This window comes from Capra hircus, chromosome 17, assembly GCF_001704415.2.
Source record: "Capra hircus breed San Clemente chromosome 17, ASM170441v1, whole genome shotgun sequence".
Lineage (NCBI taxonomy): Eukaryota > Metazoa > Chordata > Mammalia > Artiodactyla > Bovidae > Capra > Capra hircus.
In genome coordinates, this window is record NC_030824.1 from 51,562,154 (window position 1) to 51,588,897 (window position 26,744).

At 37.0% G+C, this 26,744-nt stretch overlaps 1 protein-coding gene across 2 annotated transcripts in view; it reads right to left on the reverse strand.

Annotated features, from left to right (window-relative positions):
* The window catches only part of SLC7A11 (solute carrier family 7 member 11), an 87,045-nt gene extending 64,293 nt beyond the window's left edge, over window positions 1-22,752 (reverse strand). The window contains exons 1-4 of one of the 2 annotated variants that reach the window (XM_005691243.3): window positions 22,090-22,752; window positions 18,456-18,582; window positions 13,232-13,347; window positions 4,664-4,789 (exon numbers count right to left, since the gene is read on the reverse strand). In XM_005691243.3, the coding sequence (XP_005691300.2) occupies window positions 4,664-4,789; window positions 13,232-13,347; window positions 18,456-18,582; window positions 22,090-22,366 (646 nt within the window). In that variant the 5' untranslated portion in view covers window positions 22,367-22,752. The remainder of the gene's footprint in view (window positions 1-4,663; window positions 4,790-13,231; window positions 13,348-18,455; window positions 18,583-22,089) is intronic. The other variant, XM_018061535.1, reaches the window with a different exon arrangement.

Sequence of the window (26,744 nt, forward strand, 5' to 3'; positions counted from 1 at the left end):
AGGCTTACTTATTTATCTAGATACTATCAGTTTAGCTCAGTTCAGTTGCTTAGTCGTGCCCAACTCTTTGAGACCCCATGAACCACAGCATGCCAGGCCTCCCTGTCCATCACCAACTCCCAGAGTCCACCCAAACCCAGGTCCATTGTGTCGGTGATGCCATCCAACCATCTCATCCTGTCATCCCCTTCTCCTGCTGTCCTCAATCTTTCCCAGCATCAGGGTCTTTTCAAACGAGTCAGCTCTTCTCATCAGGTGGCCAAAGTACTGGAGTTTCAGCTTCAACATCGGTCCTTCCAATGAACACCCAGGACTGAACTCTTTTAGGATGGACAGGTTGGATCTCTTTGCAGTCCAAGGGACTCTCAAGAGTCTTCTCCAACACCACAGTTCAAAAGCATCAATTCTTCTATACTCAGCTTTCTATATAGTCCAACTCTCACATCCATACATGACCACTGGAAAAATCATAGCCTTGACTAGACAGACTTTTGTTGGCAAAGTAATGTCTCTGCTTTTGAATATGCTGTCTAGATTGGTCCTAACTTTCCTTCCAAGGAGTAAGTGTCTTTTAATTTCATGGCTGCAATCACCACCCGCAGTGATTTTAGAGCCCAGAAAAATAAATTAGCCTCTGTTTCCACTGTTTCCCCATCTACTTGCCATGAAGTGATGGGACCGGATGCCATGATGCCATCAGTCTGTGGCTAATTTTACTCTCCAACAATAGGGCTGATAATTGTTGCAGAGATCCCACGGCACACAAAGTTGAAAACATTTACTATCTGCCCGTTTACAGAGAAGGTCTGTGGACCCGTACCTAGAGAACAGCACTGTTTCCTTCTAGAAGCATGGAAAAGAAACCGTATTGAACTTTAAATAGGTTTAAACACATTGTTGCATCAACATGTAGACTGAGTGCTTTTATGCATCACAGTTTTCTATTCTTTGTGATGGGACTTTTCTTCTATATCTTTTGGATAATTAAAAAATAGGAATTCAGATTTAGCCAGTCAATATTCAAAGTAAAGCATAATGAGTTTCTGTTTCCCAAAGAAAATAGCAAATGAGATTATCTAAATGGGAACAATGACTATTTTGAAATTGGCCATAACATAAGTAAATAAAAGAGGGGGTGGAAGATAGATGGTGTACAGAAAACTCTCTCCACACTTAAATCTCAGTCTTTGTTTGCAGTTTCCAGACAACAACATATATATCAATACAGTGTGTGAGTTTTGAGGCCAAAAATGGAGAATATTGTGTTATCCACTAAATGACTCTCTCAAAACATCCAATTCCTAAATATATCTCATTTTTTAAAATGACACTCTCAATTGAGATATATCTGTTTTACTAAAACATCTCTGTGTCCTCATAGAAGAAAAACATAAATCTTAGAACCCAGATTAAAAACATCTGCTGTATATTGCTTTATCATTATCTGTGGTCTCCTAGGCCTTATGGGACAATATTGCTAAAAGTGCAATACTGAATAATCAATAAAAGATACAAAACTTTGTAAAGACTTAATCCTGAGGACAAAGTGTTACAAAAGAGAGTTGTTTCCAAATTTCAGGAGTATTTGGCTGCATAACAGAGATCTCAAGAAGATGAAAGTTATTAGATTCAAAGGAAAGTTTAACAAATCCTCATAAGAGAATATAGAACATACAATTATTTTCTGAATCTCATTAGATCAAAATAAATGTACAATCTGGGTAAGTAAAAATTTTCTCTTCTTGAAGTTTTGTATTAATGTGAAACATATGTGATAAGTTAGAGACAAAGAAATATCACTGTTTTATAGTAATAGAGCAAATATACCTGCTATGAATAATCTCCAAAATATTTAACTTACTTTAAATGTGGGAAAATTCCCAGGTCATCTCTCTACTGCTGCTGCTGCTGCTAAGTCGCTTCAGTCGTGTCCGACTCTGTGAGACCCCATAGACGGCAGCCCACCAGGCTCCCCCGTCCCTGGGGTTCTCCGGGCAAGAACACTGGAGTGGGTTGCCATTTCCTTCTCCAATGCACGAAAGTGAAAAGTCAAAGTGAAGTCACTCAATTGTGTCCAACCCTCAGTGACCCCATGGACTGCAGCCTACCAGGCTTCTCCATCCATGGGATTTTCCAGGCAAGAGTACTGGAGTGGGGTGCCATTGCCTTCTCCGCATTTCTCTGCTAGGTGAGATATGTAAGGAAACCTGGTCACATTAAGCACTGATAATGAAACTGGGGACAGACCACTCTCCTGTCCCCTGCTGCATGTTTGTAGAAGTTTTAGCCTCCTAGGCTTCCCTGAGTTCCAAAGAGCAATTTTAATCAGAGAAGTGAGAAAATGCAGAAACAAAGGAAAGCAGTCAAGAAAGATAAAAGAGTAATAGTTTAGCTATAAAGCAAAATTAAAGTTCCTTAATTATTCCTTGGGCTTCCCTCGTAGCTCAGTTGGTAAAGAATCTGCCTGCAATGCAGGAGACCCAGGTTTGATCCCTGGGTCAGGAAGATCCCCTGGAGAAGGAAATGGCAACCCACTCCAGCATTCTTGCCTGAGAATCCCACAGACAGAGGAGCTGGCAGGCTACAGTCCGTCGGGTCTCAAGAGTTGGACACGACTTAGCAACTAAAACCACTATCACCAGTTGTTCCTTAGGGCTACAGCTGACATCCTGAGTCCTATCCTTGAGTTGTTTCCCAGACGTTAAAGCCTGTATCAGGAGGAAGAAGCTAATTGTAAGATGACCACAATCACATAGCTTGCAAATTGGCTGGAACCTAAGGATTGATAATGTTGACCTCTGTGACCTCACCTTTATCATCAACCTATCAGAGTATTGTGCAGGAGCTTATCAGGTAGCCTGTGACCTTCTCCCTCAAACTCTCTTTAAAAAGTCTTTCCTAAAAGCTACCAGAGAGTTTAGATTTTTTTAACATAAGGTGCCCATTCTCCTTGCTTGACTCCCTGCAACAAACACTATGCTTTCCTTCACCACAATTTGGTGTCAGTAGATTGGCATTGCTGGTCCTTGGGTAAGCAGACCCAAGCTTGATTCAGCAACAATACCATAAATATTAAAGGATCATTCTATTGCAAGTGTCAAAAAAAAAATAAAAAGCTAAAAGATATGTCATGACTTCTGCTCTCAAGGAATTTGCAATCCAGTAACATTTGGGCAACTACACCTCACCTCACCTCACCTCACCTCATCTCACCAACATATATAACTAAGTGGTAAAAACTGACTACAGTCTTACATCAAAAAGAGAAAAGAAAAAAATAATCTTTGTTTTAAAGGACTGCATGTCATTTTTTGGAATCTAAAATGACTCAGTTTCTGAACTTTCCAAAAATGTAAGAAATTCCTTACAGAAATATAGAGTTAGCCCAGAAAAGGAAAGCAGTAATAAAATAAGTTACTTTCCCTACATTTCTAATGGATCAGACAAAGTATGAGAAGGCGAGCTCTGTGGAGACCAACATGAGTTAGGAGAGTTCTTGGTTTCCCTTCAGTGTAAGCTATCGTATTAAAGATCTTCATTGTGTTTATTTTGAGTTGGCTGAGGTTGCTGAATTTGATGCAACCATTTAGCCGGGAGAGTTCTAAGATGTCCCACTAGGTTTTATTAAATGGACAGCAGTGGTTCCCTTTCCCCAGGTATAGAATGACAAATCTTTCCACCTTTGTTATCGTCTAATGCCTCTACATTCAGCAATGATTTTTTGTTTCATTTTGGTATTTCCTTTTGCCTTGAGTAATCCTTCTCTTGCAACTTCATCAAATTTCTCTATAAACTCTTTTTCTTGGAACAGACAACATAAGTGAACGTGAAATACTTTACGTGCCAAAGTTACACATCACTCCTTTATCATTTCTTCTTACTTCCTAACTTATTTCCTACATCTGTGCCCATTGTTAGTTAAATAACTCACTAGACCTCCTTCTCATCCAATAATTTCCCCTGAATCCAAGCAATTGCCTGTGCCTTCTTACCTAGAACAATTGAAACTCTAAATGACATCACTCTCAACCATCTCAACTCTAAAAAGGCAAATACTCCCAGAAAATGGTGTTACATTTCTATAGAAATGCAGATTTTACATTAAAATAATGTAACAATAAAACACATTTTTACAACTATTTTTATTGTCAGATAGCATTTTTTTATGAATGCTATTTCCATATCTGACTCTCCTTTCAAAATTCCATTCTCAAGGTAAAAGGAATAATTACAAAAAAGTAAAACAATATTTTATCATTTTTCATTATTTTCCAGATATCTTTTTCTCTCTCTAATGTTTAATATATCCTTGAACTACTTTAAAGTAAAAATAAGAAGACACATTTATCTGTAGTTAAAACTAACAGCTTATTTTTTTTCACTTTGTGTTTTCACTACAAACAGTTTAGACCAAGAGAAAATTCACTGATGCCTTATTTTGCTGCTTGGCCCAGGCTTAATCCTCTTGTTGCCAATCAGCTGTAAATACCAACTCACCCCCCAATGTTACAGGCTTTCAAATCAATTAGATGACAGTATAGAGTCTAAGTTCCATGAGCAGAGAGACTAATTAAGGGATTCTGCTAGTACAAGTGAAAGTCAGTGTTAGAAGAGACCAAAAGCAGATACGTATTTTAAAAAGCATTTACTTTTCAGTCCATACCTTTAATTAGCTGCATCACTCCAGGGACTATAATTATCAGAATTGCTGTAAGCTTGCAAAAGGTTAGGAAAATCTGGATCCGGGCACTCCAACTGACACTCATGCTATTTAGGACCATCACCACAGCTGCAAACAAACAGATGAAGTTACAAAAGGTGAATCCTCATTGGTATACGTGAAGACGTCTTAGGTCCTGGCTACTCAAAGTGCCAACCGTGAACCAGCAGTATTGCCATTCATTACCTGGAAGCAGTTTAGAAATGCACACTCTCATATGCCACTCCAGACCTAAGGACTACAAACATGCATTTCAATCAGATCTCTAGGTGATTTTTATGCACCCTGAAGTTTGAGAAACTGGATAAAATGTGCGGACAGTAAAAAGTTATCTCTTGTTCTTTGTATGGGCTTCCCTGATAGCTCAGTTGGTAAAGAATCCACCTGCAATGCAGGAGACCACGGTTTGATTCCTTGTATATGTCAATAAGAGTGAACAAGGATTGTGGTGCCCCAACAACCATATGAAAATATCTTCTAAGCAAATCCTGAGGTCATCACACGCAGATTGCTGAATGTGACTCTAGCCTGACACAGTGGACAGCTCTTTTCCTCCCTCAATGTCCGCATGCATAGTCACCTGCCAACTTGGGATCACATTAAAGAAGGGACAGAGTTGGGATCACACTCAAGAAATGACAATGTGTGGAAAAGTGGGCTGGGACTTTATTCTACTTTCAGAATTAGCCTTAGCCAGCACTTTTTGCATTTTCTCTCCACTTTCCAATCAGCATAGTAAGGAGTGACTTTCAACCTACCCTCAATGTACAGGTTTCCAAGATATGTTTTGGAACTTGAAAAAATGTTTTGAATGATAAATCCAAAAGTGTTTCCAGAGTAGGATGCACACGACGTCTGAAGCCAGCAGTATTTCTCTTTCTTGGTGATGCTATCTACAATGTCCTCAGCAACTAGCCACTCACCCCGGACTGTGGACCATGAGAATCTTGAGAACAGAACAAGCATCATTCACCTCTGTCTTGCTAGTACCCAGCTTCATCCATGGCCCAGGAAGATCATTAACACAGTTTTGTTGAATAAATGAATGTGCTGGATCCTCAGTTTTTAAAACAAAATCTATAATACCTTCAGCCAAAAAGGCATAAAATAAATGGTGGTACTCTCAGGCCCTGCCTCCTATACTATTCTAGAACTACTGAGTTATTCTAGACAGCAGATTTCAATTTTATGCTCTTTCTAAAACCTCACACTTGGTGTTACTCACCCTCTCCTCCCCACTCCCAACAAATAAGCCACTTCATACCTGACATTTGTAGTTATTAGCTACAAGCTTTATTTTTAAAAGGTGTATTTTCCCTAAACAAATAACAAAAATGAATGAAAATACTTCTTGGGGGATTAAAAAAAAAAAAACAGAATTCTTACAATTCAGGTTGCAATAGGAAGCTTTCCATATGTACACTAATGAGTGATCTTCATAGTTCCAGTTGCCTGATACAATCACTAGCTCATTTCAGAATTTAAGAATTGGTACAAATGTTTTCAACACATAATATACAACAGCAAAAATATTTTAAATAATCTAGCCTTCTAAACGTAGGCTGATTCAGGTATGTCTTTTAAAGGGGTTACTATGCAGCCATTTACAATCATGACACAGGTAAATATTTATTACATAAAAGATGGTTCATGACATGTTACTGACCAATACAGAAAATTAGAGAGAGACAAATAGATGCTACATTGACATATAGGAAGATAGGTAGAAGACAAAGCTACAAACATAGAAAGAAAGGAAAGGAAAAATTCTGAAGGACTATTTACCAAAACATTAAGAGAAGGTATCTATAGATAATAGAATACGGAATAAGTTTTAAGTTTAAAAGTTTCTTTTTCTACACTTTTTAATAATTCTAATAATGAACATGAAGCATTAAGTAAAAAACTCAAAAGAAGAAATTTTCATCTTTGAAAAAAGCTCAAAGATGGGAAGAGTAAGGAACCATACAAAGTTAAAATAGGGGGTTACTGATGAAGAAATGTTTCAAAGGAGAAATGATGAGAATGATTAGAAAGGCTGAAGCCCTGAATAAGCTATATGGTAGGCTGAGAGAAATATTCTACCTGTGTTTGAAGCTGGAAACATGAAGAACTAGACAGGTCCACTGTTAATTGCCAAGTACATTATTTTATCAGAAAGATAAAGAGTAAAATGATTTTTCTCGCCCCTGTAAAAAGCACTTATATACTGAAAATAATTTAATGCAACTGTGCACTCATCGTCATCAACCAGTGATTCTTGTCCTTTTTCTATGCAAATGGCTCTGTGATAAATGAATCATCATATGAAAGGGATTGTTTTTTTAGCTAAGGAGATCCAGCATTGGTCTGAAAATAATTGGACTCATGTTCCCACCAACACAAAAGAGCACTGTTTTCTTTTAAGCAGAGCTCCTAAACACCCAAACACCATTTCTGAGAGTACTCCACAGTAGAAAAGGGCTATTGTAAAGAGAGGAAGGGAAAAGAGGAGGAAGGAAGAAGAAAAAAAGGAATAGAGGGAGGGAGGAAGGAAGGAAAAGAAGGAGGGGAAGGGGGAGGGAAAAGAGAGGCATTCTCATATTAGAACCTCTATGTATTTGGGAAAAGGAAAGAAGGTTTGTTACTTTCATAAAGAGTGTTAGAATTCAATGCCTATTGAAATAGAAAACAAAAGTGAGTGCTGGGAATTTTTTATTTTGTAAAGTTTTCTTAGAAAAATGGAAGACAAAAATCAAACAAATATTATGAATTGATAATCTCATCTTGCTTTCCTCTCAGGCAGCTGAAATCAAAATTCTGGTTAAGCCTGATTTCTCTCAAAAGGTTTCTCAAAACCCTGCGTTTATCTGAGCATCCAGACATTGCCCTCATTACTCCATATGCCAAATTCCGGCTGAGACTCACCTCTATGACCCTGAAGGGATACAGCTTAACAAGCAACGAGGCAGCCAGCACCGAGGCACTGTGGAGGTCCTCAGGTGGCGAGGACTGCTGTTTCCTCATGTGTCTTTACAGAGAGGTCTAAGTCCATGTATGTTGCTTATCCAACAATGTTGAAAAGGGATTTGGGATTCACTAGATGCTAAGAGCTTTCAGAGTTTCTGAAACAAATAGTATCTACTCTGGTTTTTATACATTATCTATTTACACTGTAATCATTAGATAAATCTGAGCAAGCTTTCATCCTAGCTTTACTTCCTTTGAATGATAATTGCTAATTTTATGCATTAAAAATTACCTGTATTGATTTGATCTTATTTTTTATTATTATTATTATTTTGCTGACCTTAAATGTTACCAAAATGAAAATAGAGAGACATATAGCTTGTATTTACTTATTAACGGTGCTGGTCGGTTCCTAAGAACTAAAATGGAGCAACGAAAGTTTTAGGTATAAACTCTGGCAATCAGAAATACATAGGGAAGGGAGCTATGTTTGAAAAGGATGTTTAGGGGAGTGTTAAAAACTGATACAGTGATTTAAGGACTAGCAAGCATTTCTTTCTGTACTTCAGTAATTCAAGTTTGTCTTTTGTTTTGCAGAGTGAGGTTACTAAGTCTGGATATATTGTTTTTTGTCTTTTTTTCCCCAGGTTCAGGTTCTTCCTGGATTCTGGCTGCTTTGTGCTAAGCTGATAAAATATATGGGCACTGTACAGATGCATCATGGTGAGCTGAAGTGAATTGTTCCACTGTTCTTTGTAGCAGCTGCCTGGGTTGCCTCCATTTTTCTGTTAGCATTTGTTTCCTCTACGGATTCATTGCAGAGAAGCTATGTAACAATAAACACCTTTTTGAAGGAGAGAGGCTATATCTAGGATTTCACTATTGGGAATAAAAATGGTAAGCATTAAATAAAAGTACACTATTATATGACACATATTGTGCAAAGACCTTACATGAATATTATTTAATCCTCATATCTCTATGACTTGGTTACCATCATCAGCATTATTTTTCAGATGAACAGCTGAGAACCCGGATATTACTTAACTTGTCCATGTTCACAGAGGTAAAGGTGAAGATAAGATTGAAGCCAAGTAAGCTCCAGAGTCCACAATTTTACCAGCAGTTCACAGGCAACAATGAGGAAGCAGGTCAAAAGACACATATGATTTCACTAGTTCTCGCAGACATCTGATGCTCTTCCTCTCGGCTAAGGATCATGTTTATCTTGGCTGGGATTTCAAGACACTTTGATTCCTCATTTTATTTCTCATCCTTCTGAAGGGTTGATTGTTGTTTTGAAGTCCTTGTATATTTCAATACTACATATCTCTACCTAAGAATTGGTTGTCTTGGTATTTAGTTACGGTAGAAGAGGAGTAAAGATAGTCCAATCTGGGGTTTAAACAGAGCCACTTTATGTGCAATATTTGACAAGCTAGCACAGAACTCAGCCTAGACTTTCTTTCATGTAATTTAATGATGCTAGTAGAATACAGTTTGAAAAAATTCAGTAATGCATTTATAGAAATGGCCATCTCTCTTTCTCACATCATAATCACAAGCGTTATTTTGTTGACTTTCTCCAATTATTCCCACAGGTTGTCAGAAGAAGCTAATGCTCTTTATTCACCTATGTAAATTAAATAAGAAAACTGAGACTCAGGGAGGTTGTTAGGGATGTGTCTGAGATAAGAGCCCACATCTGACATAAGGAACTTTTATTAGACTATTCTGCCACTCAAGTGTATACTTAAACAGGGTCTGGTTTCAGGAGACCAGAACCAAAAACTAAATGTCATTTTAACTCTTGAACATACTTCAGTGTTTATTGAAGCTTCGAGGAGAGTGAAAATTCATGAAGTTCCATAGAAAGTAAAGGGAGCAATGGCCCTTTACCTAGGGACACTGGGCTAGAGGAGAGAAGACAAATGTGAATATATAAGATTTCCCTACTCAACTTCCACATGCCTGACATGCTTGCCAGAATGGACAAAACTTAGAGTAAGCAAAACCCTTTTTTCTTTAAAGACTTTTTATTTTTTTTTAATGTGGACCATTTGTAAAGTCTTTACTGAATTTGTTATGATATTGCTTCTGTTTCATGTTTCAGTTTTCTGGTTGCTAGGCATGTGGGATCTAGTACCACGCAAAGGATCGAACCCACATGCTCTGCACTGGAAGACAGAAGTCTTAACCACTGGAACACCAGGGAAGTACTCCAAAACTTTTCACCTTTATTAATTTGAGAGAAATGAAGTTGAATACTTTCAAAAGAGGAGAGGAGTAAACCCAACCAGTCTCCTTCATTCATGGGATTTTCCAGGCAAGAGCACATTTCCTTCTCTATGGGATCTTCCCAACCCAGGGATCGAACCCAGGTCTCTCGCATTGCAGGCAGATGCTTTACTGTTTGAGCCACCAGGGAAGCCCCAGAGGGGTAATTAGTATTTAGCAATGCCACACTTCCACCCCACTCTCACTTCTCAAGTGATCAGTAACATTTCACAAACCCTGAAATTCCTTTTCTTCTATGATATAACAATATCCTTCAAGTTTGTTCTTCTTCTACACTTGAACTAGAGAATTCAAACTACCACAAATTGCTTTTCTTCTATGATATAACAATATCCTTCAAGTTTGTTCTTCTTCTACACTTGAACTAGAGAATTCAAACTACCACAAATTGCTTCCATCCCTGTAGGAGAACACAGGGAAGCAATTCATGCAATTAAACTCCGTTTTCTACATCTCACTAACCTTTCACCCCCAGCAGGCAGAAAATCACCTCTCTCCTCGCTTTGAACCATTCAGAATGTGAGATTTGCCCCCAGGTAAATGTCTCCTTTTCTATCTCCATCTCCACCTGCTGTTGCTTTAAAGCTAAGTTCTCAAAGACAGTTTGACATTCCCAATTAGGCCATTGATTTATATCACCTGCCACCGAGTTGCAAGAATATCTAGTTTCATCTTTCAGTGCTTCTGATCCTAGGAACAAATTTCCTCAGAAACTCAAGCTTGCATCAAAATCTGTAAATTAATGTTATAACTAATGGTAAAAATGGAAGAACATGACTAAGTTCACCCAAGATTTACTCAGGCTCTTTGTTAGTTACACCATCACCAAACTATACTGCAGCTTTTGTAAACTGCAACATATTTAATCATTCTTACCTATAATTGCTTTAAATTTTTGATTTGAACAGTTTCTATTTAGTCCTCTAAAATACAGTTTTCCCTTTAAAATGTTTAACAGAATTGGGACAAATAAAAGAGCCATCTAGATTTACCAAAATGGTAATGTGTTGTCATTATCTAATTCATTACAAGTCCTTCTCAATCCAAGCTGTGGATTTGTAAATGTTTACATAATATATAATGAAAGTTTGCTGTTGCAGCTTTTAATCAGTAACCTCTGATTGGCAATTTATAGAGCTCTCAAAATGCTACCCCTGTGTTTCTCTTTTCAAATATAATAATTGTGATATGATTCTGCCTCAGTCAGTTGAGAAACAAGAATGAAATGAGTACAACAGTGGCTACTGATCCAGTCCCTAAGTGGAACATTAGATTTATCAAGAACTTACTATGGGCAAGGCACTCTGCTAAAGTCTTAAAAATCTAACTTCATCCTTCCAGAGCCATTCAAGATAAATTATCGTCTCACAGGTAATTTACCAATAAATAAAGCTGATGCTTAATGAGATTTAATATTTAGCCCCAAATCACATAACTGAAAATCCCGACTCTAAATTTCAATTCCAGGTTGTTTCCCTCCAGAGCCTGAGCTATAACCACAATGCTAAAATGGTTCAAAAAATTAAAACTTCATGGTGTTAGATCTGAACAAAATCTATTTCATTTCCCTCCATTTCCTGCTGCTTGAGAAACGTGAAGATGTGTAATTCTTTAAGTTTAACACCTAGGCATTCCATTAGCTTCTCTACTAGAGAAGAATGCTCATATCTATTCTCATTAAAATCAGTCATGAACAATTATTTGTTGAGCACAAACAACATACTATGGGCTATGTGAAGGGCTGGAAACACAGCAGTTAGTTAAGGCCCTGGTCTTATGGAACTTGATGAGATGTGTTCCCACAGGAGTATAAAAAGCTACCATTTGTAATTTCACTCTTTAAACTTTTCTAGCATTACTCAAAACACTTTATATACACTCTTTTAATATCATTTAATCTTCAAAGACACCTTATGAGACTGGACATGATTTATAAATAAGAACACTGAGGTGCAGAAAGAAGAAGTGACTTGACCCTAAGTCTCACGGCCATAGTGTGTGTAAAGGGTAAGATCAATCGAGAACACCATTACCACTCCAGAACTTAGACATATACCATTCAAGTATTTTTCTTGGTCTTCCCTCAAATATTCCACATAACAATTATTACATTTCATGAATTAAGGGGGGAATCCAGGATGAACCTACTTAAGTGCAGCAATATGGAGCCAGTACTAGAGATGTTTTACGTGTAACCCCACTCTTTCCTACTAATCACTCAGCTCTCTACTGTGAAATGCTCACCTTTCTCTTACAACAGGAAGTTGGAGTCATATTGAGCCTCACATCACTTACTTCATGTTGCCCATGTTCCTCTTTTTTTTACTTCCTGTTTTTTTTTAAAGTTCTAATATCTGTGCCCAGTGATGAAAATGAGCAACTTCCTAATTTGGAAATGATAAAGAAAACTCCTATTTGAGAAATGCTGCTGCTGCTGCTGCTGCTGCTGCTAAGTCGCTTCAGTCGTGTCCGACTCTGTGAGACCCCATAGACGGCAGCCCACCAGGCTCCCCCGTCCCTGGGGTTCTCCAGGCAAGAACCCTGGAGTGGGTTGCCATTTCTTTCTCCAATGTACGAAAGTGAAAATTGAAAGTGAAGACGCTCAGTCGTGTCCGACTCTCAGCGACCCCATGGACTGCAGCCTACCAGGCTCCACCGTCCATGGGATTTTCCAGGCAAGAGTACTGGAGTGGGTTGCCATTGCCTTCTCTGTTGAGAAATGCCACTAATAATCAAACGGTGGAAGAAGAGTCTAGTGACTGTCAACGGACAGCTAAAATCCGAACACAGAGTGGCAGGTGGTAACACTAGAAAATTCATGAACACCACATATACCATGAATTCATGAACACACACCATTCCATGAGGGTAAGTGCCTTATACTTCTACATGTTTTTGCTAAGGAAGGATATTTTATAATTCAGAACACCCATTTAAAAATTGGGTTTTCACTTGTAAAAGTCTCTTTTTAGGCACAATCAAGTTACTATTTTACTAACAAGGTGGTTTTGTTTGCCTGTTTTAAAAGATTAGCCATCACATCTATTGACCCAATACAAAATAGGCTTGTAATGTTATATCAGGCATCACTCCAAACCCTTATTCTTTTCTTTATTTTCCAACACAAATCTGGCAAGCAGTTGTAAGCAAGAACACCACCATGTGAGGAGTAGTACCACCATGCAAAAAGTGTCCAGAAATTTTGTCTCCAATAACTTTTGTAGGGACTGTTTTCTTTCTCATATTTATACCTATGATACTCACTTATGCCCACAGCTGTAATGAGCTTGATCGCAAGTTCAGGAATTTCACAGTGAATAAAAAATGGTTCCAGAATATAGCGTCCAAATGCCAGAGATATCACAGCAGTGGCTGCAGGGCTAGAAGAAATGCATATTTAGGTTAACCACAGGAAAAAAAAATAGCACTTTCACTAACTTTTTCTACCTTGAGGTACTGTTAGCATACGGAACATATTAAATAGAGAAGTCTATGATTTTTCAGAACTCTATATTTGATTCAGTTCAGTCACTCAGCCATGTCTGACTCTTTGTGACCCCATGGGCTGCAGCACTCAGGCTTCCCTGTCCATCACCAACTCCTGGAGCCTCCTCAAACTCATGTCCATCGCATCAGTGATGCCATCCAACCATCTCATACTCTGTCGTCCCCTTCTCCTCCCTCTATCATCCCCTTCTCCTCCCTCTATCATCCCCTTCTCCTCCCTCTATCATCCCCTTCTCCTCCCTCTATCAATCTTTCCCAGGTTCTTTACATCAGGTGGCCAAAGTATTGGAGTTTCAGCTTCAGCATGTCCTTCCAATGAATATTCAGGACTGATTTCCTTTAGGATAGACTTGGATCTCCTTGCAGTCCAAGGGACTCTCAAGAGTCTTCTCCAACACCACAGTTTAAAAGCATCAGTTCTTTGGCACTCATCTTTCTTTATAGTCCAACTCTCACATCTATACATGACTACTGGAAAAACCACAGCTTTGACTGGATGGACCTTTGTTGACAAAGTAATGTCTCTGCTTTTTAATATGCTGTCTAGGTTTGTCATAGCTTTTCTTCCAAGGAGCAAGCATTTTTAATTTCATGACTGCAGTCACCATCTGCAGTGATTTTGGAGCCCAGAAAAATAAAGTCTGTCACTGTTTCGTTTCCCCATCTATTTGCCAAGAAGTGATGGGACTGGATGCCATGATCTTAGTTTTCTGAAGGTTGAGTTTTTAGCCTATATTTGATTAGGTCATCACAGATATTCCAAATGAAATACTGTCTGCAACTTTGGTAGCTAGTTTTTAAACTTCACATCTGCTCAGGAACAAGGCTGAGTGCTGTCAGTTTTTCTTCTTCCCTCCCATATTTAACTTTTTGCTTAAAAATCTAGTTTATTACTTGAGATCCAATAGGGCTGGGCCATACAAGAAGTAGTCTCCTTTCCCAGTAAGTCAACAATTAAACTCCAGCAGAGTAGGGATGAGTTAACAGCACAGTCTAATGGGCTCAAAAAAGGAACACAAAACTCAACTTTAAAAAATTAGTATTAATAAATATTCATTGCAAATATATGCTTACATGCTTGACATTGTATTAGTCTAGATTTTTCCAAACAGAAAAACCTTGAAAAGCCAAGTGATTATTCTTAATTCCATAGAAATATTTAGGTGAAAAGTATGTGTTGAGAAACAAAATTAGTCTTATAATTTTATAAATAGAGAAAACATGAATGAGATAAGAAAATGAAATAAGTTCAGGTATATAGTAAAACATGTAGCAAATGATTCTATTTTAGCTTTTCAGTTTTCTGTTAGAAAATGACACAGGCCTTTCCAGTTTAAATACACTGCATATGAATGCATGTTTGTTAGATACACAGGCAAGTCAATGGAATTATTAAATTTCCCATGCCAAGTCTTCCATTTTAGTTTATCTTCCATCTCATGGTTACTCAACCTCCAGGTCTAACACCTAGATTGTCAGGAAACCAACCACCATTATGTATTCCAACCCTGACCTACTGGTATTAGAAACCAAGATAGATTTATTTATTTTTAATTGGAGGATAACCACTTTACAATATTGTGTTGGTTTCTGCCATGCATCAATAGGCATACATATGTCCCCTTCTTCTTGAACCTCCCTCCCAGCTCCCACCCAATCCCAACTCCCCTAGGTTGATACAGAGTACCAGATTTGACCTCCTTGCATCATATAGAAAATTCCCACTGGCTATCTATTTTATCTGTGGTAATGTATATGTTTCAAGGCTACTCTCTCAAATCACCCCACTCTCCTCCTCCCCCATGTCCATAAGTCTGATCTTTAGGTCTGCATCTCCACTGCTACCCTGCAAATAGGTTTCTCAGTACCATCTTCCTAGATTCCATTCATATGCGTGAATAGGTGATATTTGTTTTTCTCTTTCTGACTTCACTGTGTATAGCAGGCTCTAGGTTCATCCACCTCACTAGCACTGACTCACATGCGTTGTTTTACAGCTGAGCAACATTCCATCGCATATATGCACCACATCTTCCTTACCCATTCATCTGTCAATAGACATCTAGGTTGCTTCCATACCCTGGCTATCGTAAACAGTGCTGTGATAAATACTGGGGTGCCTGTGTCTTTTTCAATTATGATATCTTCAGTGTGGATGTGCAGTAGTGAGATTTCTTGATTTTTTTTTCCAAGACAATCTCCTCCTGACCACAACAAGACATTTTTCTAATTATCCATCATTTATAAATTTCTGATGTGTAAATTGATATCTAATAATGTCATTTTAGTGCTTTCAAAACACAGTCAGAATCCACAAAAATCCTTTAATACAAGGCTCCATCTGGTCAAAACTTTCCCTTCCTCTTCCGTGTGCTTTCTCCCACTAGAAGGATATGGATACCCTTTGCCTAGAGCCCCTGAAACTCACTGACAGTTTCTTATAGCTCAGGTCTTAGTTCAATCTTTTTCCCAAGGAAACTTCTTCAGTCCTCTAATTGCGTTAGATCTCCCAGAGTATACTCTCTTATGAAACTTCATAGCTCCCCTTTCACGTGTGTATCACAGTAGCAACTTTTTATTCTCTTACATGATGTCTTGATTGATAATTGTTTCCCTTACTTGACCGTGAGCTTCGTGAGTATGACTGTGTGCTTATCAATCACTATTTCATCCTCAGTGTATGGTAAAGCGTCTAGTAAAGTGTCTGTCACACAACAGAAAACTAATGAATGCATGGTGAATGCATGAATTCAAATGACCCTGATGTATGATTTCTTTTTAAGATTTGTTACAGATTATTTCTGACAAAAGGGACTTAACCTGAAGTACAATTTTAATAGTAAATATTTAGGTACCATGGGTACTTTCAATGGAAGAGGAATGTTATATTACTCAGGTACTTTGTCAACCCTCAAGTCTTTCATTACTCTGAGAGAACAACTTAGTAATGTGAGTCCATATTACAAAGAAACATATGAATCCATTACAAAAGCTTCTAGAAAATATATAGGTAATTGCTTCCATAAACACATACCCAGTGAAGTAGCTGTCTAAGGTAATACGATTATAAGCTACTTGAGAATAAGAACTGAGGCTCACTTCACTTTAGAGCTTTTTAACTTGCCATACACCATTCAGTAGCATAGTCTGTGGAATGAGCAGATGAATGAATGAGCACTGTGTTGGTGCTACCAGTGCAAATGGAATGATCAAGACCATCATAATGCTGAGCAGTTAACCAAAGTATGGCTAACCAACACAATTAGCCAGTACATGGCTGGAGAGGGCAGCTCAGCTGTATCAGGCCCCAAAGCCCGCTATTCTGACAGGCCACCACTCTAAATAAGTATTGTACTTATTTAACTACTGAGTATATTTTATTCAAACTATTAGGGTTGGCAAAAAAAATCTGTTAGGGATTTTTCATGCCATCTTAATGGAAAAACCTGAATGAACGTTTTGGCCAACCCAATATAACTTACTGAAAGATTGAATATTTACTAAATTTTTCAACTGCTATTCAAAAAGAATTTAATATATGACAATCAGTTGCATTTAATATATGACAATAAGTAGTATAAGAGTCACAAAAAGTGAGAGACCTGGTTTTATATGCTTGAAATGCTTGCAGTTTTAACAGGGAAACAGAGCACAGATTCCTAAAATATTCAGTAAGAATATAAGCCAGCATGTTCAATGTCAAATGAGAAGCAGAGACTGCTTTTTTTTTTTTTTTCAGAAGAATTAAGAGAAGAAAGAAATACTATAAACTAGGGTGAACAGGAAATTAACTGTGGAAAAGATAGAACTTAAGTTGACCTTTGAAGAGTAATCTTCATATTATCAGAAAAGAATGGAAGGCACCTCCCAGGCAAATCCCAGAGTTTAGAAAAAGAACAAAATACTTCTTTATCATTATTTCGTAATAATAAGTTTTAAATAATGCAAAATTGCTTAAAATGAGAACAGACTTAACAAAGATGTAAATACTATTCTAAGCTCTTTGCTACAAAAGAGACTCCTAGGACTATAAAAAACAAGATTAGTGTTAAGTCAATACTTATTAGCTCTGCATTTACCACTTAGCTCTAAATGATAGGATAAGAGCTCACAGGAGCTTTCAGCTGTGTAAGTCTGATAAGTTTACAGTAAGAACAAGTTTCTTTAATTATTTCTGTTAAATTCTGCTGTCAGAATGTGCTAGTCACATTTCATGGAAGCAGTTTGCTTTAAGGATAATCTGAAGTTCTCACGTGACATCATAAGTTTCCCACAAAATTGGAGGAAATTTGCTATTCAGAGTGACTTAGCATTATTTGGTTTGATTTTAAACCACGGCAATCAGGAAGGGGAATGCATTCTTACAACAATATAATCAAAAAGCTTTTCGCAACTGTAGTTCACTGATTTGTTTAACGTGAGGATATGAGTCATTGTGACAAGTGTGTGTGTTTGTTTTGTTTTGTTTTGTTTTGTTTTTTTTGGTGGAATATAAAACTTGATGACATACTAAGTTGCTAGGAACAGAAGTTTCCTAGTCACGAAAACTGAGTAAACTGAAGATGGCTTAATGGAGTGATCTACAAGAAGGAAAACCCCAGTTCCTAGGAGAACATTTAATTTTGTCAAATTACAATTTATAATCAAACAAAAGGTCTGATTTATCATGGTAGATTTTGACAATTCACATTCTTTTAGGTCAGCATCTTTCCTGAAAATGACTTAGAGAATAGTTGAATGTTAACAACAAGCAGATGCTTTGAAAGTTTGGCATGGTTAGGAAACTACTGCCAGTGGCAAAATGGCACTAAAACCATTAATTGAGAAAGGTATTTCATCCCAGATTTTATGTCCTGAAGGAGACATATTTACCACATAGTCATGCATATTTCTAATTATTTAAAAATAATCAAAGTGATTCAAAAATGGGATAATGAATAGGTTTATTTTTCCTTAATCTTTTTTCTGTCTAGGCTCTTACCGTATAATGAGCAGTTCTACCCAGACTCGCACAAAAGCTGGTAATGGGCCAAAGACTTCTAGAATATACGTGTAATGACCACCAGATTTCTTTATACTAGTTCCCAGTTCAGCATAGGACAAGGCTCCTGTGAAATAATTATGATAAAAAGGCACAAAGTTAAAATATTACCAAGTCATCCAGCAGTAGAATGGACATAGCAGTATTTCATGAGATGATATTACTTCCTTTGGTTTGAATGACACCCTTTTTCAAAACAAACAATACTAATCAAATTCCTAAGAACCTCCAAAGTCCCCTTGTAACTTCCTCATGCTTGAAATCTCGTTCATTCTGTTCAAGGTAATTTTACCTGAAATGGTAAAGACAAACTTCTAAAACAATATAATATTATTAAAAATTTTGAATCCACAATCCATTTTTGAAGAACATAATTTCACATCAAGACAAAGAATTATATCAAATTGACCTCATTATATTGAGCATCCTTTTAATAAATGATGTTTTTGTGACATATCAAAATAAATAAAATTCCTCTCTTCTCCTCAAAAGTATGGACTCAAGGTTTTGGAAGGCTTCATTTAATTTATAGGGTATGTTTTGTTTATCAACAAAATTAATTTGACTCAGATATTCTCTTTTTGAGAAAGTTTCTTATGGATGTATTTCAGAGTATCATTCCTGGGTGACTGAAATAAAAGTTTTGAAAAAGAGATGCTTTAACATATTTATGAACATGGAGATAAAATTAATCATGAACCAATTTTCAACATTTAGCAATAAAATTCACAAAGACTTGAGCAGATTATGTAATCTCTCCAAACCTCAGTTTCATCCTCTGAGAAATAAAGATTTTAATTCTCACTTCATAAGGGGATTGTGTGTATAAGTATGAAAATGAATGCCAAGGACAGTAACAGGCCTGACACACAGAAAGCACCTCATGAAATACAGCTTTACCTACTACTGTGAGCAAGTTATTGTATATATAATGAAAAGTATATCTTGACATTATGTGAAAAGTTCTACCCATACTGTTAAGTACTCAAATGTAAGACATAATTTCTGTCTGAGCTACTCTGGAGACTAAAAGCGTGAGAAATTATTACTAATCAGTAGAGCTTCAGGTAGAACTGTCCAACATAAATGTAACTTGGATATTCAGCAAAATCTTAGTGTTGCTTATCCTATTTCCAAACTAGAACTGTATCAGAGTCACCTGGGAATAATTTTTTAATTAAAATAAAAAATACAAGCACTAAGGCCATCCCCCAGACCTCCTCTCTGATCAAGAGAAGCCAGACTCTTTGACAGAGGCATCAAAGAAAATCTATAATTTTAAAATTAGCACAGCTAATTCTAAAGTAACTTAGTCTACAGATGGATAGTTGGGAATCACCGATACAGTCTGTCCGTTTAAAACTAACTATAACTACCTGCAGTTCATTCTCTATTGGAAACCAGTTGCCATGTTGGTAGAGTGCACAAAAAATCATCCAATATTAAATGTTATTAGAAAATGTCTTAAGAACCTCAGAATTTATCTCCAGAGACTCAATACCTAGACTTGTGTATTCTTTGGTTAAATTCCAGGATGGTTGCCCCAGGTTTAAATTGAGTTCTGGGAAAGTGAAATTTTCATTTGAAGGTCTCAAGCTCCATAACCATATTAGTCACATGAAAACAGTTCAAAATAGGATGTAAGAACCCATGTATTAAACCTGGCTTTAAACAAAATTGTAAACACAATATACACATTCTATACTCTTAGTTCCAGAGATTTAAGACAACGAATTTTTTCCCTTATATTTTGCTTTGCTTTCTGTTAGCAAGGCACTCCTGTCAAAAGTTCCTAGGAGCTCAAGTGACCAATGTAATGCAAACATCAATAAATAGATTCGTATAGAAGCATATTCCCTGTGATTAGTAATCAAAGAATACCAACTCAAGTGTAAACTTAGCTAGTCTCATTAGTTTATTTTTAATCACTTGAGATGACACACTTATGCAGAAGCATATTTTCTCAGTACAAGTCAACATCACCTTAACTAAATGCTCAGAGCCACCCATTTTATCATATCTGAATAGCCTTTTATAGTATACAAAAATGGAATCCCATAATGGGAGCTGCATGCACACAGGATACAAAATCCAGGAACCTGGCTATGGTTTCTCCTATTAGACAATGATTTATTCTGAATATACCAAGTGTTGGAGAAGATTAAAGGCTGAGGGTACACAAAATCATTTAAGAAGATCAATAATTAGGTTTCTCTTTGTCTATAAATGTATATGCCACAAAATATGAATACCATAAACCCTTTGTAAACACCTAAATACAATTCCTCTGTTGATATTTCTATATTAAGTTTTTATTTCAACAAGTTTTGTTTAAAATACTTTCTTCCTAATCATGAAAATTTGAGTTCTCTAGATAAATGTTCAAACCAATGCATGAAAACATTGCCAAGACCTTCAGAATAAACAGGTTAGTCCATGTAGGACCAAGAGTTAGTAGTACTTGGTCCTAGAGAGTTAGGACAAAGAGTTAAAACCTTTAAAGAGCAGTATCTTTTGGAATAAAAAAGCACTATTTGCCAGAGAAGAGCAAATATATCTTAGACATTTTCCCCATAGTATAAATACAATTTAATTTTCTTGACCATTCACCAGTTTTTAACACCTTTACAGCTAACCCAAGAAGCATTCCAGTCATATGCCCACCTCATGAGGGGACATTTATTACCTCTTTATTATTAATTATCACGTCAATAAAAGAGATCTAGGTTTTGAAAAAAAAGTTAATAATCACATTTCTTCCACCAGTTTTACCAATTCTGTTGAGACTAACTCTGCAGATAGGTGGACCAATAACCTGTGTCTCCGAAGACCAAGTGAACTGCAAACGAAGAAAACAGAGCTGGGCAAACAGCAATAATACCCAATTCCAATTTTACAATTTATATTGCAAACAGTTATGGGTACTGGGGAGAGATGAAAAGTACAAAAAAATGTGAAAAATGCTCACACCCTTGCAATAATCCGTTACAAAAGGAGCTGAATTAAGTGCCATCACACTTCTATTCACATTCAAGGACTTTTGAAAGAAGACTAGGAACTGACAAGCACATGAAGTTAAAAAAATTAAAAGGGAAAAGACTGCCATCCATTTGTTTTGCCAATAAAAAGTCAGTAAAACTTCTGCTGAGCACTCAGTTCTGTGTCTAAACAGGCCACACTGGGTTTCACTTCACAGGTGTTTCATTCAGCTTGCCAGCTGCCAAGACACCCCAAACATACCTTCACTGAGCGCAAGTGCCGGGTACAGAAAGTTCACCTGTATTTTACTGGGTCATCAAAGTTAGCATCAACATTCAATGCCAAAGCGAAAAGTCAGAACATAGAGCGCCTTGGTCAGGAAAAGAGAGCATAGACTTAGGATGCAATTTCAGGGAACTCAGCATTCTGCCAACAGTGGACAGTGTGCTTAGATAGTTTGCATACCTCCCCTAAAATCAGAAAATCTGGGGTAGCCTTTGCCATTCATTCACGCCTTTGAAATCTCCCTCTGCTCTCCCAGACAGCACAGTGCTCAACCCCACAGACACACCCCCAGAGAAGCAGGAACACTCACCAAACAGTGACAGAACCCCACAGACCGTCCAGACCACCAGGGACAAGCCCACGCTGCCTGTGTTCTGGAGCACGCCCTTAGGAGAGATGAAGATTCCTGCTCCGATGATGGTGCCAATGATGATGGAGATTCCTCTCAACAGAGTGATTTTCTTCTTCAGCACAACTTTCTCCTGCCCAGGTGGCTCCTTGCCGCCCGGGGCAGGCAGCCTCCCATTAACACTGCCCTGCAGGTAAGCCCCATTGGAGATGGTGGACACCACAGGCTTTCTAACCATGGTAGTGACCCGCAGTGGGGTAAAAGGAAATGGAAAAAAAAAATTGCTTTTTAATTCCAAACTTTCAACTGTGGTGTCTCTTGGGGTGACTGACCGATCTGATCTCTTTCCTTTTTGCTTTCAGATTCCTCCTCAGTGATATTGTGCTCGCAGGTAAAAGAGCTAAGGTGTATTTTCACCTTCCGCGATCTAATTACACCTCAGAAACACCTGTGTGTTCATTCATGGTGCTCTGGTTCGTTCACCTCCCCGACTACCTCTGCTGCTGCGGCTGCTGCTGCCGCCCTATCACTACAGACCAGATCAGCTTCCTCATGGGCTGGTATTTAAGCGCCTGCCTGTCACACCAACTTACTCCAGCTAGATGATGATGCAAATTCTCCAGGTTTGCATCAGCCACATGAGAAAGCTCCAGCATTACTCAGCTCTTTTTTTTTTTTTTTTAAAACACGAGCAGCAAGTTGCTCAACTGACCAAAGCTTTCAAAGAACAAAGCACACACTTAAAAGGGATTTTAACCAATCCAGAAGTAGTAAATTCAGAACAGACCTTCCCAGAGATTTCAAGCAACTCCTAGTGAAAGCTCTTTACACGAGAAGAAAATTAAAAATGAAACAGGAAACGATCACTACGTTGTAAGAAGTTTCTTTTTCTTTAATGTACATATGAAATAGTTTACACCAACCTTTTAATCACAGAGCATAACCCAAAGCTGCACTGTTTATAAAAACAAAATTTAGTTTTCATAATGCTTCCTGCTTACTTAAATTTCTTTTTATTTTGGGTTTCCTAGCAACACAGTCAAATCTAATATTTACAGAGCTAGAAGGATTCTGTATAGCTGCTGTCATGCACAAAACAACTGTGAGCTTTACTTAACATTAAAGATAAAAACTATTTCTTACTACCAATAACACACCAGTACTTAAAATTGCCACTACTTCAAAAATTAGTGACTCCAGAAAATAGTCATTTTTTGATTCTTATTAGTGCTAGGTGACCTCCTAAACTAAGTATTCATAAAAGATATACCCTTCATTTGCATGTTATTCCAACAAATTACCAAAAATATCTAATTTCAAAATTAACCAACATTTACAATGATATAAAAATATGCATATAACAAAAGCTTGAAAACAGATACACAGAATAAAAACTGAGAAAGTGTTCACATTATGTAGGATTTTTGTCTAAAGTATACAGACTATTGTTACATTATGATTATAAATTTTAAATATGTTAATAATATAAGCTAAAATGAAAATGCTTAATTTGAAATTGTAAGAAAGGCAAACATGTTTAAACCCTATTAACTTTCTTAATCAAGTGTTCATAAAACAAATACCAAAAGAAATCTCAGCTACCACTTTTGGCTGTGGTCATAGGTGATTGTGGATTTTAGTGAGAAGAATTAGTTATCATTACTCTGAATCTACATTTACAAACACTATTAAATATGTTTCTGAACATCTGAGCAAAAACAACAGACAGCAAACGTGTGTGTGAGAGGTGGCAGTGGGGATGAGGAGGTAAGCCAGGATGACACAAGAAAGAAGCAGCCACTTAAAAGTGGAGATCAGACCATTTTCTGTTATGCTGGCACCTGAGCAAATTATACCACATCAATGCAAGTAACTGAGGCTACATCATTTCCCTTTTGTATAATCTACCTAAACCCAAATACTTTGCTTTGAGTATACCACGTTAGTGTTTTCATCAAGCCAAAATAAATACTTTTTCCCAGCTGCATGTTTTTCAAAAAATAAAAATGGTTAGTTTTCCTCATTCAATCTCGTTGAAGTGCCAAAGAAAGAAATAAAAGGGAAAAAAAGAAGCTAAAGGAAAATTCTTCTTCTCTTTCTCTTCCTCCTCCCACATGTCCTTCGATCACACAGTTCTCTTGATTCATCTACATAATGAAGAGAGGAGAGGCCTTTGCTTTCCAAAAAGGGGAAACAGATCAGCTCTGAAGAAATATGATTTAAGTGTAGCATGTTAGAATCTCAGAAAAGGTTTCCCATCTCTAACTAACATAGAGCCACAGTTTAATTTTTTTTTTTTACTTTTATTTATTTATTTATTTTTTAAGTGCTTGGGAAATGTTTATTTAATTTTTTTTTATTTTTTAAATTTTAAAATCTTTAATTCTTACATGCGTTCCCAAACATTTTTTTGTGCTAAATGACAGAGCTAATAAATTGACAGTAAGGCTGCACTCAGACAGAAGTTAGATAAAGTCTAAAGGAGGAAAAATATTCCCTTAAGAATAAATAACACTCCCCTCCAAACAAGGGGAAAAAATGTTTTTGAAGAAAAGTTGTTAAAGTTCGTCTAATGGCCAAAAGGATTGGACTATCATATATAGTCACATTCCAAAACTCTGCAAAGCTGCAGATCATTACCAAAGACACCAGTGTATCTCATCCAATCACACAGAAATCTGCAGAAAATGTAGTTAACAGAGAAAATGTTGAGTTATTTTCAGGGTTACCTTAGAAATCAATAGTCCTAAACTTATAAATTAAAAAATTGTATGGTCTTCAAATATGTGTGTACCCTAGAAACTAGTTCTAAGCAAATGCATTTATAGTCTCCCCCTGCTTTAGGCCTATTTTAAGCATTGGGAGACTATTCTAGTGTTATTTACAAATATTAACTTAGTGCCCAAAGAATAGCCACTACAGCAGGGTTACAATAGTCAAGACATGGGAGCAACCTAAATATCCAACAGAGGGATGGATAAAGATATGGTGTGTATATATATATATATATACAATGGAATATTACTCAGCCATCGAAAAGAATGAAATACTGCATTGCTGCAGTATGGATGGACCTAGAGAGTGTCAAACTGAATGAAGTCAGACAGAGAAGGAGAAACATAGTATGGCATCTCTTGTGTGTGGAATCTAAAAATAAATGATACAAATGAACTACTTACAAAACAGAAAGAGACACACAGATTTAGAGAATGGATTTATGGTTGCCAGAGGGGAAGGATCAAGGAAAGGGATAGTTAGGGGGTTTAGGATAGACATGTACACACTGCTATATTTAAAATGGATAACCAACAAGGCCCTATTGTATAGCACAGGAAACTCTGCTCAATGTTATGGGGCACCCCGGATGTGAGAGGAGTTTGGGGGAGAATGGATACATGCATATGTATGGCTGAGTCCCTTTTCTGTTCACGTGAAACTATCACATATTGTTAATCGGCTATGCTCCGATACAAAGTACAAAGTTAAAAAAAAAAAAAAGAGAGAGAGAGATCCAAATAGATAAATGCACAGAATTAGGTATTGTGGGACAGAAAAGAAATGACTCTACAGAAACCTCAAACTATAATTTAAAGGAATTTTTACTACAATTTAAAGGAGTTTTTCCATCTTCAAACTGCCTAGTAGAGCCAGAGAAGTATTTATGCTCCTTGACTCCCTCCCAAGAAAATGATACAAAAGACAACGTATAGTCCCAGTGATGCTTACTGCAGCATTGTTTACCATCACAAATATTTTTAAAACAAACTAAATATCCAATTACTAGAAGTTACATGAACTATGAATTATAATACAAATCATTGAAGTTTACAAAGATTATGTGGAATAAAAAGCTATTAAATGAAAATGGAACATTTTTTGACACAGTAATTAAAACATTAAAATTATGTCTGCATAGTGACAAGAACTAGAAGGTAAAACTCAGTTTGCCTTGTCAGGGTGTTAGGGTGACTGTATCCTTGTCATTTGGCTTCTTCTCTTTCATTTCATTTCCATGAATGCTGTTCATGTAAAATTTTTTATTGCTTTTCTAAAAAAGAATCTAGCTATTGACAATCTATTTTATCTTAGACCCTATTTTACCCTCCATAAAATAGGGATAAAAATAATATTTAAAAACAGATGTAATATGTCATTGTAGCTTCCCTTTTCTGCGGATAACTTCTGTCCCGTGATTACTAATATGGACATATAATGAATGACCTGGCCAAAAATAATCATCTCCCCACCTGCAGGGTATAGGAGGAATGTGGCCTGAGCTAGGATATTCCTAAACAGATTAGGTTTATTTTTGCTCATCTGTTGGAAGTTGTAAAGATATGACGCCAGAACAACTGGTGGCCCTGTCCCCTGCCATGTTGAGAAAACCCTCATGAAATAAGAGAATAACCAGAGAAGAGGGATACTTAGAAAGTCCCAGTATCATCAAGCCCTCTTTTACTTCCTAAGTAGCCCAGATTGGCTGTGGATCCCAAAGATCTTCCTTTAATTCTCTAAAGCTATTATTAAAATGGGATTTAAAGTTCTTTGATAGTACCTACTAAAGTTAGATGCTTCCCTGGTGGCTCAGAGCTTAAAGCATCTTCTTCTAATGCGGG